The 13,782-nt window shown below is 43.2% G+C and overlaps 1 protein-coding gene across 1 annotated transcript; it reads right to left on the bottom strand.

Moving 5' to 3' along the window:
- Positions 1–856: 856 nt before the first annotated feature.
- tbl3 (transducin beta like 3) lies at positions 857–13,743 on the bottom strand. Its single transcript, XM_047038869.1, has 23 exons — positions 13,140–13,743; positions 12,957–13,008; positions 12,717–12,812; positions 12,568–12,615; positions 12,337–12,478; positions 12,062–12,146; positions 11,752–11,922; positions 11,560–11,635; positions 11,375–11,471; positions 11,026–11,237; positions 10,621–10,762; positions 8,088–8,146; positions 7,846–7,952; positions 7,420–7,555; positions 5,489–5,719; positions 4,812–4,882; positions 4,544–4,700; positions 4,240–4,298; positions 3,920–4,023; positions 2,885–2,956; positions 2,484–2,642; positions 2,283–2,376; positions 857–1,728 (listed from the first exon to the last, which is right to left on the bottom strand). Exons 1-23 carry the CDS (start codon positions 13,169–13,171, stop codon positions 1,335–1,337), a joined length of 2,796 nt encoding a protein of 931 aa, XP_046894825.1. The 5' UTR covers positions 13,172–13,743; the 3' UTR covers positions 857–1,334.
- Positions 13,744–13,782: the final 39 nt, after the last annotated feature.

The raw sequence follows: 13,782 nt of genomic DNA on the forward strand, positions 1-13,782 counted from the left end.
GATTGTTTTAAACAGACTGGTATGGAAGAAAAGATTGGCTATTTGGCTGTGCTAACAGTCAGCGGCTGTAGGCTACTGCTTGTACTGTTTAGTGCGTTTACTGTTTTGACATAATAGCCTAACAATTAGGTAATCTGGCTTTCATAACTCAGTGTCTATTGTCTTACTGACATCACCGCACGTCACTGCTATTGATGTCCCTGCCAAAGCTAAAATCACGTGTCCCTGAACTGTTGTAGCATGGGTTAAGCAAGCGGAGTTTCTATAGCTGAGCAGTGTATTGTGCGCAGCACACTTTGAATAAAAAAAGGGATATGAATAGGGGCCTGTTCCCCAGTAAAGTTTCATGTCTAACAACGCCCCTGGTTATCGGGAAACGCAGCCCAGGGCATTTATTTTGTGTCATCATTTAATTTCTGACAGTTCCTGACAAAGATTGTAATCATGGAATGACAATGCCATAAGGAGGTATACACCGTCTTGAATATTTTGATGTGTCACCATGAGACATCACTGTATGTCTAAAGTGACTGTCTAGCATCAAAATGCAAAAAATAGAAGTTATTAATAAAATAAAGGGCCTCACCCCCCAGGTGCTAAAATGTTTAACTATTCTTTCCTTTGAAGTTGTGAGGTAGGTATAGATCAATCAAACAATTACAAATCAAAGTTATAAGGCAACAAATGGGCAAGAATTTGAAAAGGGAGGTCAATTTTCTTGTCCATGAAATAGTGCAAAATCGTATTGCCTCTTTGTTTAGTTGAAAGATTCTCCAGTGCGTTACTAACGACATATTTCATAAACATTTTGTATTTTCTTTGCCACAGGTTGAATCACACCACACATGGAAACAACTTGTCCTACAGGGCAAACACATTTTATTCCAGATTGTTGTCTCAAACAAAATTCTAAGTTACATAAATCAACTTGTTTTGCCATGTGGAAGAGCTGGTCGAGCAGGATTACAAAAATGTAGAGATAGAAAGTCACAGAGTGCTGCAGTTCCAGCCATGGGGGGGGAAAGAAAGAGACGTTTATGATTCTGTTTTTAAGTAATGGACACTGCTGACACATTGTTATTGACATAGACGTGAACAAAAAGATTAGAGTGGATTTTCCACCCTATATGTTTGTATTTGTGACCTGATAAACACAACCACATTCACATCTTCAACTTTAATAGCTGTTCAGAAAGGTCATTCTGGACATGTTAGTCTGTTTGTCCATGCATCCACAGTCAGTGTGTTGCTTTGTGCAGCACTCAATGGGAAGAGCCCACCCCAGAATACCCACTCCAGGAAAGGGTTCTGTCTGACGGGCATGGAGGTCCTTGTCAGCTGCTGGGAGTCTGGAGGGGTGGATGGGATTCGGCTAAAAGGGTGGTCATCTGAAACTTTGCCATTTTGGCTGATTGGTCTCCTTGGTCCCTCTCCTCCTCCTCTCCCTCCTCTCCAGAGCTCTCCTCAATAGAGTGGTGCTCGCCATTCTCATTCCCATTCTCTGCATTTCCTCTGTTTACAGAGGCCTTCTTGCAGATGCTGACTTCATCATCATTATCGTCATTCCTGTTTCTTACGACCTCCATATCTGCTGGGCAGTCTGGATCCTCCTCGTTAACTCCATCCTCCTCCTCCTCTCCACCGTTTCCATGGTCCTTGTCCATTATGAAAAGGAGGTGGGTCTCCTGAAGAGGAGCAGAGTCCATTTCCTCATCCTGGGAGTCCATACTGAAAAATAATATCAGATATAAATACTAAATAAAGTATTGCCAAGTGCCCAAGTCCTGTACACTCACTTATAGGCTGATATACCTGATGCATATTTTGCCAAGTATACTTGGATGTTTTGAATGAAAAAGTAGCACAAGTTCCAGATATGTCTACCGACTGAGGTATATTGTGTTACAGTTGACAGATAGAACTGTCAACTGTCAGTTCTATCTGTGAAGTGAGTATTATTCATAGGTATCCGTCGTTTCTTCCAGACACTGGAGACAGACCTGTGCTTATTGATACAATAGGTGTTGACAGCTCACAAGCACTCTAGCATTGAGCCTGGAAAATAGCCAACTGTCCCGTGTTAGTCAGACATGCTACAAAACGGGTTTGTCACAGGTGGGTTTCAATAAACGTTAGGTATCTCGTCCTGTATAAGGAGACACTACCTATTTTGATATATAAATACCCTACAATTACAGTTGGGAGACGTATTTCTGACTGTCGGTGTGCATTTCAGAATGTGTTTTGGCAAGTGGCAAAGTCCTCTTGTCGTTCTGTCTCACCTGGCTGGAGCGCCTGTCACTCTCATCTTCTGCCACATGTAGTCCAGGAACATGGACGCCTGCAGCAGACGGCCGATTCTCTGCATGTGTCTCTCTACAGGGGAGGGAAGAGGTCATGGTGACACCAGGGCATGGAGAGGAAACTTCTAGAAACGTGTTTTCAGTTTCAGTTTTGCAGTCACACATCCCCCTCGGCCTCACCCGTGTATGGTATAAGTCCCTCCAGGTGGGTGCGAGCCCCCTGGTACTGCAGAAGCTCTTCAGGGGGCAGATGTGTGAGTAGCACCTGGATGACAGCCTGGGCATCCTGGCAGCTGCGGGCATTGGTGTTCCACACCACACAATAGCGCAGGATGGACTCTGGAGCAAGGAGGGAGGGTGAGTATAGTGAAGTTATAGCAGATGTGATGGGGTTGGGTTTGTGTTAGAATGAGGGGATATTTTGGTACACAAAAATATTTGGGGGTGGGGGTTCTACCATGTTCAGTTAGTAAAGATCTCATCTCCTGACATTTACTGACAAGGGAGCCAAATATCCTCACAGATCTGGGATATATATCACTGTGTTGTACAGTTCATAACTGTGAAGGCATCTATCTTACCTTTCTGGTCTTGGCGTAGGTTCAAGACAGTCTTCTCCAGTTGGAGGTGGCCATCTTCCACCTGGCGGATGGCTAGGAAAGTCATAACAGAATAGAGGTTATGGAACCCACATCAGGATAATGGAAGATAATTTTCTCTAAATCTACTGAATGGTTCAATGAGTAGTTATGAAAAGATCTTGTATATTACAGCCATTTTATATATATATATATATATATATATATTATTTTTTACATTTTTTATCCCCTTGGTATTAGACTTGAACAGTACTTGTTTAAGATTATTTTATGTTTAATGTATGCACCTTCCTGCGACAGTACATTTCTAGTCTTTCAAGGCGAATAAATCCTTCTGATTCAAGTGTGCACCCACAACAACAAACAAATCTTGTACACACTGAAAAGACCTTTCAGTACATATGGCTGTTAAGTCATTTCAAAATATTCCATACGTGGGTGAGTACCATCCCACTATGACATAACCGTAGGTAAGAAATACTTACCTACGGTAAGTATTTCCGTGAACACTGCATCATGAATTGAGTGATACTGACAATGATTACCATGTACAGGCTTTTTACTGACATTGCACACACAAATCTGCTTTATCGCGGTAAGGATCAACTGACTTTTGGTCAGCTTTGAAACTTGACCCTCTTCTCCACAACTTTGAGTAATAACAATGGTATAGTGTATCTGGAAAGGGGAGAGGTATGCCCTCATGCTGATAGCTTTAGAGAGAATTCCTATTGTTCACAGCTTCAAATGCTTCAAATGTTCTGCCTGAGAAAAGCAGAGTAGATGAGGGATGACAGGGTGGATTTACATAATAATTACCCCTTTATTGAAACCAAGGGAGGCATGTCCAACCCATGTTTCACCTGTCTACAAAACCCCTTTTGTCATTGTTCAGATAACATTGAAGGCAGAGTGAAGACACGCATGAACTTGCTTTGACAAAAATGACATGACAGTCTGAAATTGATGGAGGACAATTGCAACTATGACATGGGGAAGAACATCCTGTGCACACACCTTTGATGACTTTGAGCACTGTATGGGGCTGGTCCAGTGATATAGCCAAGCCCAGGGCTTTGAGGTACTTCTTCTCATGGAGCAAGTTGGATAACTCCTGCTTCCTGTTAACACACACCACGATCCAGGCTACATCAAACTGCGTGAAATATACATACATATATTCACTCACTTTAGATTACAGGTTAGATACTATTGACACTTCGAATCCACACTGACAGAGGCTGTGAAAACAGCCTGGAGGAGAGAGGTATTCAAGAAGTGTGAGGAAACAAGGTGGGTGTGGCCCGCATGTTCTAAAAACAGTAAGCGATACTCACTTTAGAATTTGATCTTCCTGTTTGGCCTGCTCCTCAGCTATCTCAATCTCTGTCACATCCTAGACAAAAAGAAGGAAGTATGACTACTTTGTGCCTACTGGAACAGCTGAGTGTTCAACTGTTTAGCAGTATACCAATTAGACTTTATTTACAGCACTTAATCTCCCAACTCATAGTGTAGTGTATTGGTTTGTAAAGGTTAATCATAGGGTTAACCTGACAGCCTTATCCCCAAACTTATCATTCGTCTCAAATTCCAAACTAAAAGAGAGGGTTATGAAAAGGTGAGTTTTTGCCAACTGACCGTCCAGATAGTTATGTTGGAGTCGGCCGAAGCGGTCACCATCTTGTCGTCCTTGCGGCTTGCGTGGAGGCCCCACACCTTATCCTGGTGGGCGTCGAGGGTCTTTACACACTCGTTGGTCTTAATGGTCCACAGCTTGACCAGCCCGTCTGAGCCACTGGAGAAAAGAGATGGTGCGTGAAGGTGTTGAATACACAAGCATGTAGAAGTGACATAACTGATATGGTGCAAAACTGAAATGTGGTGCATGCGTAAGCTCGTAGGGTACCTGGTGAGCAGCTGAGTCCCTCTGCACACAAAGATGATTTTTAGCACAGATGCATCGTGACCCTCGAATGTCTATATGACAAAACATCATCTGAGTTAGGTACCCATTCCCAGAATACATCATTTCAATCATTGCTTTACGTTTGTGTCAGTGACGAATAATTTGACATGACAAAACTCATGTTACATTTCTGAGTATTCATTCATTCATAAGTGCTTGATATCTATATTCACTGTCCTTGATACTCCAGAACGCAGAGAAGGGAGAACGTCTAGTCTATCGCACAAACTATCCTCCCTGCCACGATCTGACGGCAAACCCACCCTACCACCTTAACTAATTTTCTGCAGGAAACCCTGTTTGTGTATTATTAACTGACCCTAAACTGACCTTTGTACATTAAATATTGAATGAAGTCTGCTTGAATCAGAGAACGAGAAACTGGTCTAAAACCTACTGAATTTCCAGGAAACAAAGTTAATCCTTACACTTTTATGAGGCCTTTACTTTAAGCACAAAAAGATTGCTCAAATGTTTTCAGCTTGTATAACTTGGAGGCCTCTTTCATTGACCGTGTCAATGACTACACATATTTACACAGCTGGATTGATTAGCCAGGGCAGACCGAATCCGACGCACTAAATACATGTGCACCCCTCTCCAGCCCTCCCTCTGACCTTGAGGCAACTGCAGTCCTGCAGACTCCAGAGTTTGACGGTGCCGTCGGCAGACGCTGTAGCCAGCACCTGGTCCATGGGGGAGAAGACCACGGCCCAGATGCCTCGGCGGTGGCCTCTGAACACCCCCAGCAAGGACATGTCCGCCAGGGACCAGAGCTTGGCGGTGCGGTCCTGGGAGCCCGACGCCACCAGCTTGTCATTGGGTGACACTGCCACACTGTTCACATCCTACGGGGTCAGAGGACACGGACGGTTGGTAGGTAGAGGGAAGCAACAGGGGAAAGGGTAGGTAGTGGAGGGAGAGATGTTGATGACTTCGCAAGGTAGATAGGCTTCTGAGGTAGGAAGGTAGAGAGAAAGGATGAGTTTAATTACTGGGGGGGGGGGGGGGGGGGGAAGAGAACACAAATCCACCTTTATTCTTGATTACTACTGATTTCTTTACTGAATTGCAAAAAAAGATCCTGATCGTGTTCACACAATACGCCTACACCACTTTTTGACTTGTCGGTCAGGTTTCGATTCAGACTGCTTTGAGCTGTCAGAATTTATGTCTGACACATTGCTTGACAAAGGCCAAGACGCAAGAATAGTTTGTGGGAAATTCCTACGATAAGACTGTGGCACAATGATAAAAGCAGGTGAATGTGGTTTATTTGTCATGGCAAAGAACAACTGTTCTAAAGTTCTAATTTTAAATGCAACAATTTGTTAATTTGTTCTCATGAAATGTAGGTTACGTAATTTTTTGATGGGGGGAGCACATGCAATGCGCTATATTATAACATGTTTCACTCTCTGATTAAGGTTACATCCTTATGGGTCCAACCATGCTGGATTGTTCCAAATCAACCAGTAGAAAGTCACTTTAACATTCATTAACCTATCTGTCTGTGTGTGTACAAATTAGAATGGGTTTAGTTTCCCACAATCATCTGAAGAACCAGGCACTTTGCAAAGTTCATATTTTGCAGGTGTCATTTTTATAAACCAACAGAGTGCAGTGCCACAATTTACTTTGTTTGGATAAGTATTTCGACATTTGGTTTATTTCAGTAGGTGTAGCAGGAAGGTTATTAGCTACAATTGTTGCTGTGTAAACTAATGGCGCTGGACTACACAAAATCACAACATTTAAGCTTAGAAAGACAAGAGGGATTTGATTTCCATTCCTTTAGGCATCAACACTTGCTGGACAACCTTTCAACTGGCATGGAGAACCATGGATCAACATAACATAGCAATTGATAACGTAGGAACCAGCAGACAAATGAAGGCTACTTTTGTTTCTATTATAATTTGCATGAATGTTCTAGAGCATTGGCAAATTGTTTTAAAATAATGACAAATTAGTTTTATGATGTGCATAAGTGACTACAATAGATGAGGTTGAATGAGTACTTCAGAGATATTTCAATTGTGATCTGAGAATTATACCAAAGCCACTGAGAAGAACTGTCATCACCAGCTGCACCGCGGGCACTGAACTATCTATTAATTCCAGGAAAGGTTGTGTGCCACCAGTTTTATCTATAGTTCAAGTAATCTGTATTTGTGTGTTTCACTGACATCTTAATCATCGATTGCATCACAGGCACTGTGCACTAGTTCCTGATAAATCTACATTCTTGAGAATTTTACAAAATTAATCATTGTATCTAACCAAATAGTCAAAACCCTACCTGATATAAACGAACAAATGAGAAATAAGAACACACAAAGGCTCTGCGAGCACAGAGAAATTACAGCTAAGGAAACTTCCTTCTGCAAAATGACATTCCGGCAACTGTATATATTTAGTGTCCGTATATATATATACGAGTGAATGTGTGCGAGTATGAATGAGAACCTGAGGAATTGGGTAGTGATGTGTGTGGTTCTGAGGGCATGACAATGCAGAATGGGTCTAAGGGCAATATTTCTACTACCTTATCATGTGCCTTCTCCGTAAGCCTGGCAGTCAGCTCATGCAGGTCACTTCCACCGTCAACAATCCCCTCAGGAAGATCCCATACCTTTATTGTACAGTCCTGACTGCCAGACACCACAAATGTCTCTTTCATTCTGGAGACACACACACACACACAGGAAACAGTTAGGGCAGTATAGAATTATTAATAAATAATTCTTGTCAATCTTGACAGATATTTCCTCCATTGAACTAAAGACGATTAACATGCCCTTAGGTTTCGCACACCCATACAAGACAATCCTGCACAGTGGGCTTCACAGTTTAGAATTGAGAATCCCAGACCAGTACCTGCTATAAACATTCTCTTAAATTCTGGGTGACATGACCTCATAATTAGACTCGGCCTCCCCTCAACTGGGGAGTCAACCCTGTGTGTATTTACCTAGAGCAGGTGACGGAGCCCACTGCATTGGCATGGCTGGAGCCCTGTGCCACACAGCAGACCTGGCCGCTGGCACTGTCCATTCTCCACACACGCACACTCTTGTCCTGGAGGAGGGGGGGGGGATGGTGAGGAGGGGAATGGCATTAAAACTCTGAACAATGTCTGTTTGTTGGCAAATACATTGAGCAAGCATGAGAGCAAGAGTACACTTTTCTGAATGAGTCTATTACACAGCTCACCTTGGCACAGCTGGCAAACAGGAGGCCCTTTTTGAACACGTCTAGTGACAGAACTGTGTCTGTGAGGGGGAGAAAGAGGGAAGACAGATTTAAAGGAAAGGACTTCAACATGAGGCGATGGACTAACGCAACCTTCACAAAGAGTGAAATGTGACAAGATAAAGTTACCAAAGAGAGGAACCGTTATCTGAATATTCCAATTGTTTCCAAGTAGTCTGAAGAAATAGTCTCCATTAAGAAGTAATGCTCCATAATTTAATTTGAACAGTATTTACACTGATGGAAACTGTCTATATATAAGTACCAGTGGTGTAGTCTATGTTTTTGTAGTGAGTATACTGTGATTTTCCCCTCCCAGCCTCATACTCGCCTGTCCCAGAGCGACACCCCATACAGTGGCGATTTTAGACCCTTTTAGGGGTGCTCAAGCAAATTTAAATCTCAGCACCCCTAAAAATTAAAATAAATGTTTTTAATCATTTGATGCTGGTAGGTCATGAAGAAAGGGACATCCTTAGTTTTTTAATTCATTCAATATTTTGCATAATAATACATAAATGTATTAATTGTTATCCAGTGAAATAAGGGATTTATATTAGCAAGGGCGTTTAGCACTTTTGCAAGGCACTGTATTCATGTGCTGAGCACCCCGAAAGGTCTGATCCTAGAATCGCCCCTGACCCCATACACTAAGCACCAGTGTTTCCCACACAGACTAATTTGTGGCGGTGCGCCACAGAATCAACACCGGCCGCCACACATTGCGTTTCGTAAAACGCAAAAGGTTTTTATCGCTATTTAGGTTAAAACATGCAGCGTATTCGTTCAGCTGCATTTCCTTTCCCCTGCTCTCCCTCCGTCTCTCTGTCACTCATGCGTCTTTCCCACATATGCACTGTCACAACGTCAGCACACGTTAGCAACAATGGATACATATGCCGTTCTAGTAAGACTGACAGCTATATCAGCGAGCCTTCAGCATTAGTGCCGTAGCTAAAAGTCGAGGAAAGTTGAGGCTACTTTTCGCTAGGTACCTTACTCACATTTACATTTAGCAGACGCTCTTATCCAGAGCGACTTACAGTACTCGAAGTTTCCCCTTCGTTCTTTTGGTGAGAAGTCTCAAGAGCTAGCTACTTACTCGGCGTCATGGAGCCGACCAGTTAAATAGTTGTTTAGCACCCCCCCCCCGGTCTGACAACCCCCACCCATCCCCTAGATTTGTAAGCTGTGGGGAACACTGAAGCACTGTGACGTTTCCATATACAAACTGTGTTTGTATGTCAGCATGTGTGCTGATATCTACTGTTCCTAACTTTCGGTCCCTCCACTCTAACCATGTCCCTGTACTTATTGTAAGTCGCTCTGGATAAGAGCGTCTGCTAAATGACTAAATGTAACCAAGGATGCCTGTTTTTAAACTCTAGCCGGCAGGGCTCCAGACTGCGACCAAATGGTCGCATTTTGCAACCAGTTTTTTAGACAATGCAAGCACTTTTTACAAACACTCGTGCATGTGCGACCGACACATTTTGAATTCATCGAGTGTGCATAATGTCAGCACATGTTAGCAACGACACAGATACGATGTTCTAGTATGAAAACGATATCAGTGTTCCTTCTGCATTAGTACCGTAGCTAAAAGTCTAGGAAAGTTGAGGCTATTTTTCGCTAGGTACCTATAAACCTAGCTAAAAGTCTAGGAAAGTTGAGGCTCTTTTTCGCTAGGTTCCTACGAACGTCTTAATCTGCCAGACAAATGGGTGCCCCTTCGTTCTTTTGATGAGCAGTTTCACAAGCCCTTCTTACCCGGCGTCAAGGAGCCTAGCAGTTAAATACGTATTTAGCACTAGCGTTGCTACTCCATCCCTGCCTGTGTTTGAGCTGTTGCGCTGTCATACTCAGCAAGTATTGTGTTGTAGTGTCGGAGGACTGATCGAAAAGTGCATCATACATTTAAGTCATCTAGCTAAGACTTGCATGTACAGTACGTAATGTCACATTAAATAATGTATTTAAACTCAAGCTTATATGGTGCGTCGCTGTATATCAGTTGTAAAAATGACTGTAAAAAAACGGACCCATCTGCAACCGACACAGGCACACCCCACAATTTCCCCAGAAATTGTCCCAGGGCCGATTCTAGGATCAGACCTTTAGGGGTGCTCAGCCCCCAATGAGAATGTGACATGAATACAGTGCCGAATACAGTAAAAGCGAGAACTTCCGTCACAAAACGATGTTGTTACGTATCATCGCGCCTTTGTAAGTGGGTATACGGAAATCTTTGGCTTTTCCTAGTGGGTACACGGCGTTTACCTGCGTATCACGTAGACTACACCACTGATAAGTACTGTTACTGACGTAAAATACAATACATACACAAAATGTAACAATCGTTTACTTATAAATACGTTTCTCCCTTGGTTTTGTCCTTGCTGCTGTGCAAACATGTATGTGGTTGTTACACCCCTATCCTCTCTACAGCCACCCATGCAGCACAGTGGTGAGGTACTGCCCTCTGCTGGCTCACCTGTGTGTCCATAGAGGATCTGACAGCTGCTTGTGGCCAGCTCAAACACCTTTATCTGAGAGCTGTTAGTGGCCACCACGATATGGCTGTCCCCTTTCCCCATAAACTTTACATCCAGGACCTCGTCATTGTAGCCCACGAACTGTGGGTGAAGAGAAAGGGACAAAAAGAGAATGCATGTGAGTAGGTGGTAATAGCTATACAATAAGACTACCCTCCATGGCTTTTGTTTGAGATATAATGCACTGCACCTTTAAGCAACTGGCAGCCTTTTAATGTTATTTTATCTTATTGTATTTTACCTTAATTTGTTTTGCACATGTCTAAGTCTCCGTTACTTGACTGTTCCTGTGGATTTGTCTCATTGCCTTAAAATTGCTATTCCCTTTTTCCCCATTGGCCCACCTGTTGCCGAGTGGTAAGAGTGGGAAGCTGGTACAGCAGGATGTTGTGCTCAGCGGTGACTGTGGCCAGGCTGGAGCTGTTGGGCAGGGGGAGGCAATACGTGAGACTGCGGGGGTCCCCATCCTCCTCTTCCCCCCCCTCAGAATCAGCCGCAGGGAGGGTCTGGGTGAACACACACCGAGAAGAGTCGGCCTCCCAAACTCTTAGCACCCCTGGAGAGGCATGGATGAACAGCGAGTGAGAATGGGAGAGCGACTTAACTGATCGAGAGCACAAGAAACGTGGATTTAACTATGGTTTCAACTATGTTCAATATCTTATGTTTGTTAAGTTTGGGCATGGGACTGACCTTTGCTCCCTGCTGTGATGAAGTGCAACTCTTTAGTCTTCACTCCAATATGGGAATAATCTTTGTTCTCAGAAAGCAACACAACACTCTCCACTGCCTGAAGTGAGACACACACAGAGGTGTCAACACGCTGAAAAGCAAAGAGAGATTTTGCATCCTAACCAAAGGTTTACCAGACACCTCACCTCATAGACAGGTACTGTTCTCTTGGCTGTCCTCGTTTTCAAATCCCACACGGTGCAGATCTTGTCCCTGCCAGAGCTGCAACCCCAAAAACACATCACATTAACATCCCAAAAGAGTGGTAGGTTGCATCAGGAAACCACAAGGGCTTGTTGTCCTAAAGGAGCTGCGGCTCTATCCTGGGTCCAGCGTACCTGACCATGGTGTCTCCCTCTGGCGTGAAAGCCAGGGAGGTGACGGCACTGTAGTGGCTCTGCAGGATACACACACACTGGCTGGAGCGCAGGTCCCACACACGGATGCCGCAGTCCATGGAGGAGGAGAAGAGCTGCAGCAGGCTTATGTCCGGATGGAACTGGACCAGACTACACGAGAACAGAACAATAAAAAAATAGATCTAGGCTAGTACATAACCTACATCTAAATCAGCAATCATTCAGATTGTGGTTGTGTGCTGCTGGGTTAGTAACCATGAGATTAGGGTTTATGAAAGTGGTGACTTACTGTACGACTCCAGCAGAGCCCTTCAGGTTGTGTGTACAGTACTGCTTCAAAATGTCCCATAGCTTGATAGTGCCATCACAGCCGCCTGGCAAGCAACAGAAGATCATAATCAATATGATTACAATTCACTTCAAGGTGCAACTAGTATTTATCTAAACTCTCTAGGCACACCACCCAAGCCCGGTGTGCATCAACATTAGAGCATGCATTATTATATTAATATAATATCTGGAACTCATGACACTTTCGCAGTGTGTGTTGTCTTGTCTGCTCACCTGTGGCCAATAGGGTTGAGGTGGGGTCAAAGGTCATGCTAGCAATAGGCACATTGTGGATGGCCCTCCAGGAGCGGGTGCACTGTGCCTGTTGCCAGTCCCATTGTTTCAGCAGCAGAGCCTTACTGGCAGTCACCAGGATCTAGGCAGAGAGGGTTGGATTATAAATGAAAGTGCATCCTTTCTTCATGGTCCTTATACCTCCTTTTGGTTGGAAACGTTTTTATGTACCTTATCATCATAACTTAGTGCAAATGATGTGATGTCTTCCTGGTCATCCTGTAGTTACAAAAGAGGAAGAATAGAAATAAGAAGTAAAAACCACCTGAGATTGTTGTTATGACTTCGTAACACAAGTACTTAAAAGAAGACTGTCTAACCTGTTCGACACTGTGGACAATTTTTCCTGTGACAATTTGCAGAACGTTGACGCGTGTGCCACAGGTACAAAATAAATATTTCTCATCTTTGCTGATCTGAAAGAACAAAGATTACCAATTATATTATCAAATGGGTCAAGAGCTTCAACATCTCCCATTAGCTCAAATGTGACAGTTTATCCCGCACGTCAACTGAGGCTCGGCCACATCGACCGGATGAACAGTCGGTCAAAATCTTACTTGTACTTTTCCTCCTTTGTAAAATGGTTCGATCTTGCTGGAAACTGCATAGCTAGATAAAAAAACATGTGCGTTAATAACTGCAGTTAACTTCTATTTCTGCTTTAGAAGTGTGATGGGTTAGTAAGATGTCTAGTTATCTAGCTAGCGAGGTCGGTTTACACGTGAAATGTATTCACTTACTTGGTCTTGAACTGGAGGTTGCTATTAGCCATTTTGTTTTATGGACGTGCCTAAAATTACAATGTTCACGATTCCACTTGCAGTTGTATTAAATTAACTTATTTTTAAAATGCATTTGCTCATCAACACATTCCACATGTGAAAAAAAAAATGGTGTTCGTCGCTCAGATTACACGTCACCGGCAGTGGGTGCTGAAAAAGCGCACGGTGCTGTGGTTGGCTAAAAAGTTATCCCATGTGTTCGCCATCATTCATATTTTTAAATTGTTTGCAATCTAACTCAATCACGAAAAACGAAATGGCTTTCCTTTGATACAATTTATATGAATACGTTTTACCCTGCTATAACTGCACACTTAATTAAAACTGCTCATGGAAACTGCATTTTTTTCTCTCTTATAATTACGATGTAGTATAACAACTATTATGTTTACAACTGCAAATGACTGTGCGATTGAAGATAAAAGACGATGCTAGAGACAAAACTATTCAACCGGACAAAAAAGTTGTTCTTCACAGATGGGATCTAACGACTGATGCTAGAACAGAGAGGAAACGACATGGTGTGTTACAAATAGCATATGTTGAATGCTTTATATAATTTTGGGGTTGGTTCGTATGTCAGTGCGCATGGTCACTCCTT

Source organism: Hypomesus transpacificus, chromosome 17 (assembly GCF_021917145.1).
Source record: "Hypomesus transpacificus isolate Combined female chromosome 17, fHypTra1, whole genome shotgun sequence".
Classification (NCBI taxonomy): Eukaryota; Metazoa; Chordata; class Actinopteri; order Osmeriformes; family Osmeridae; genus Hypomesus; species Hypomesus transpacificus.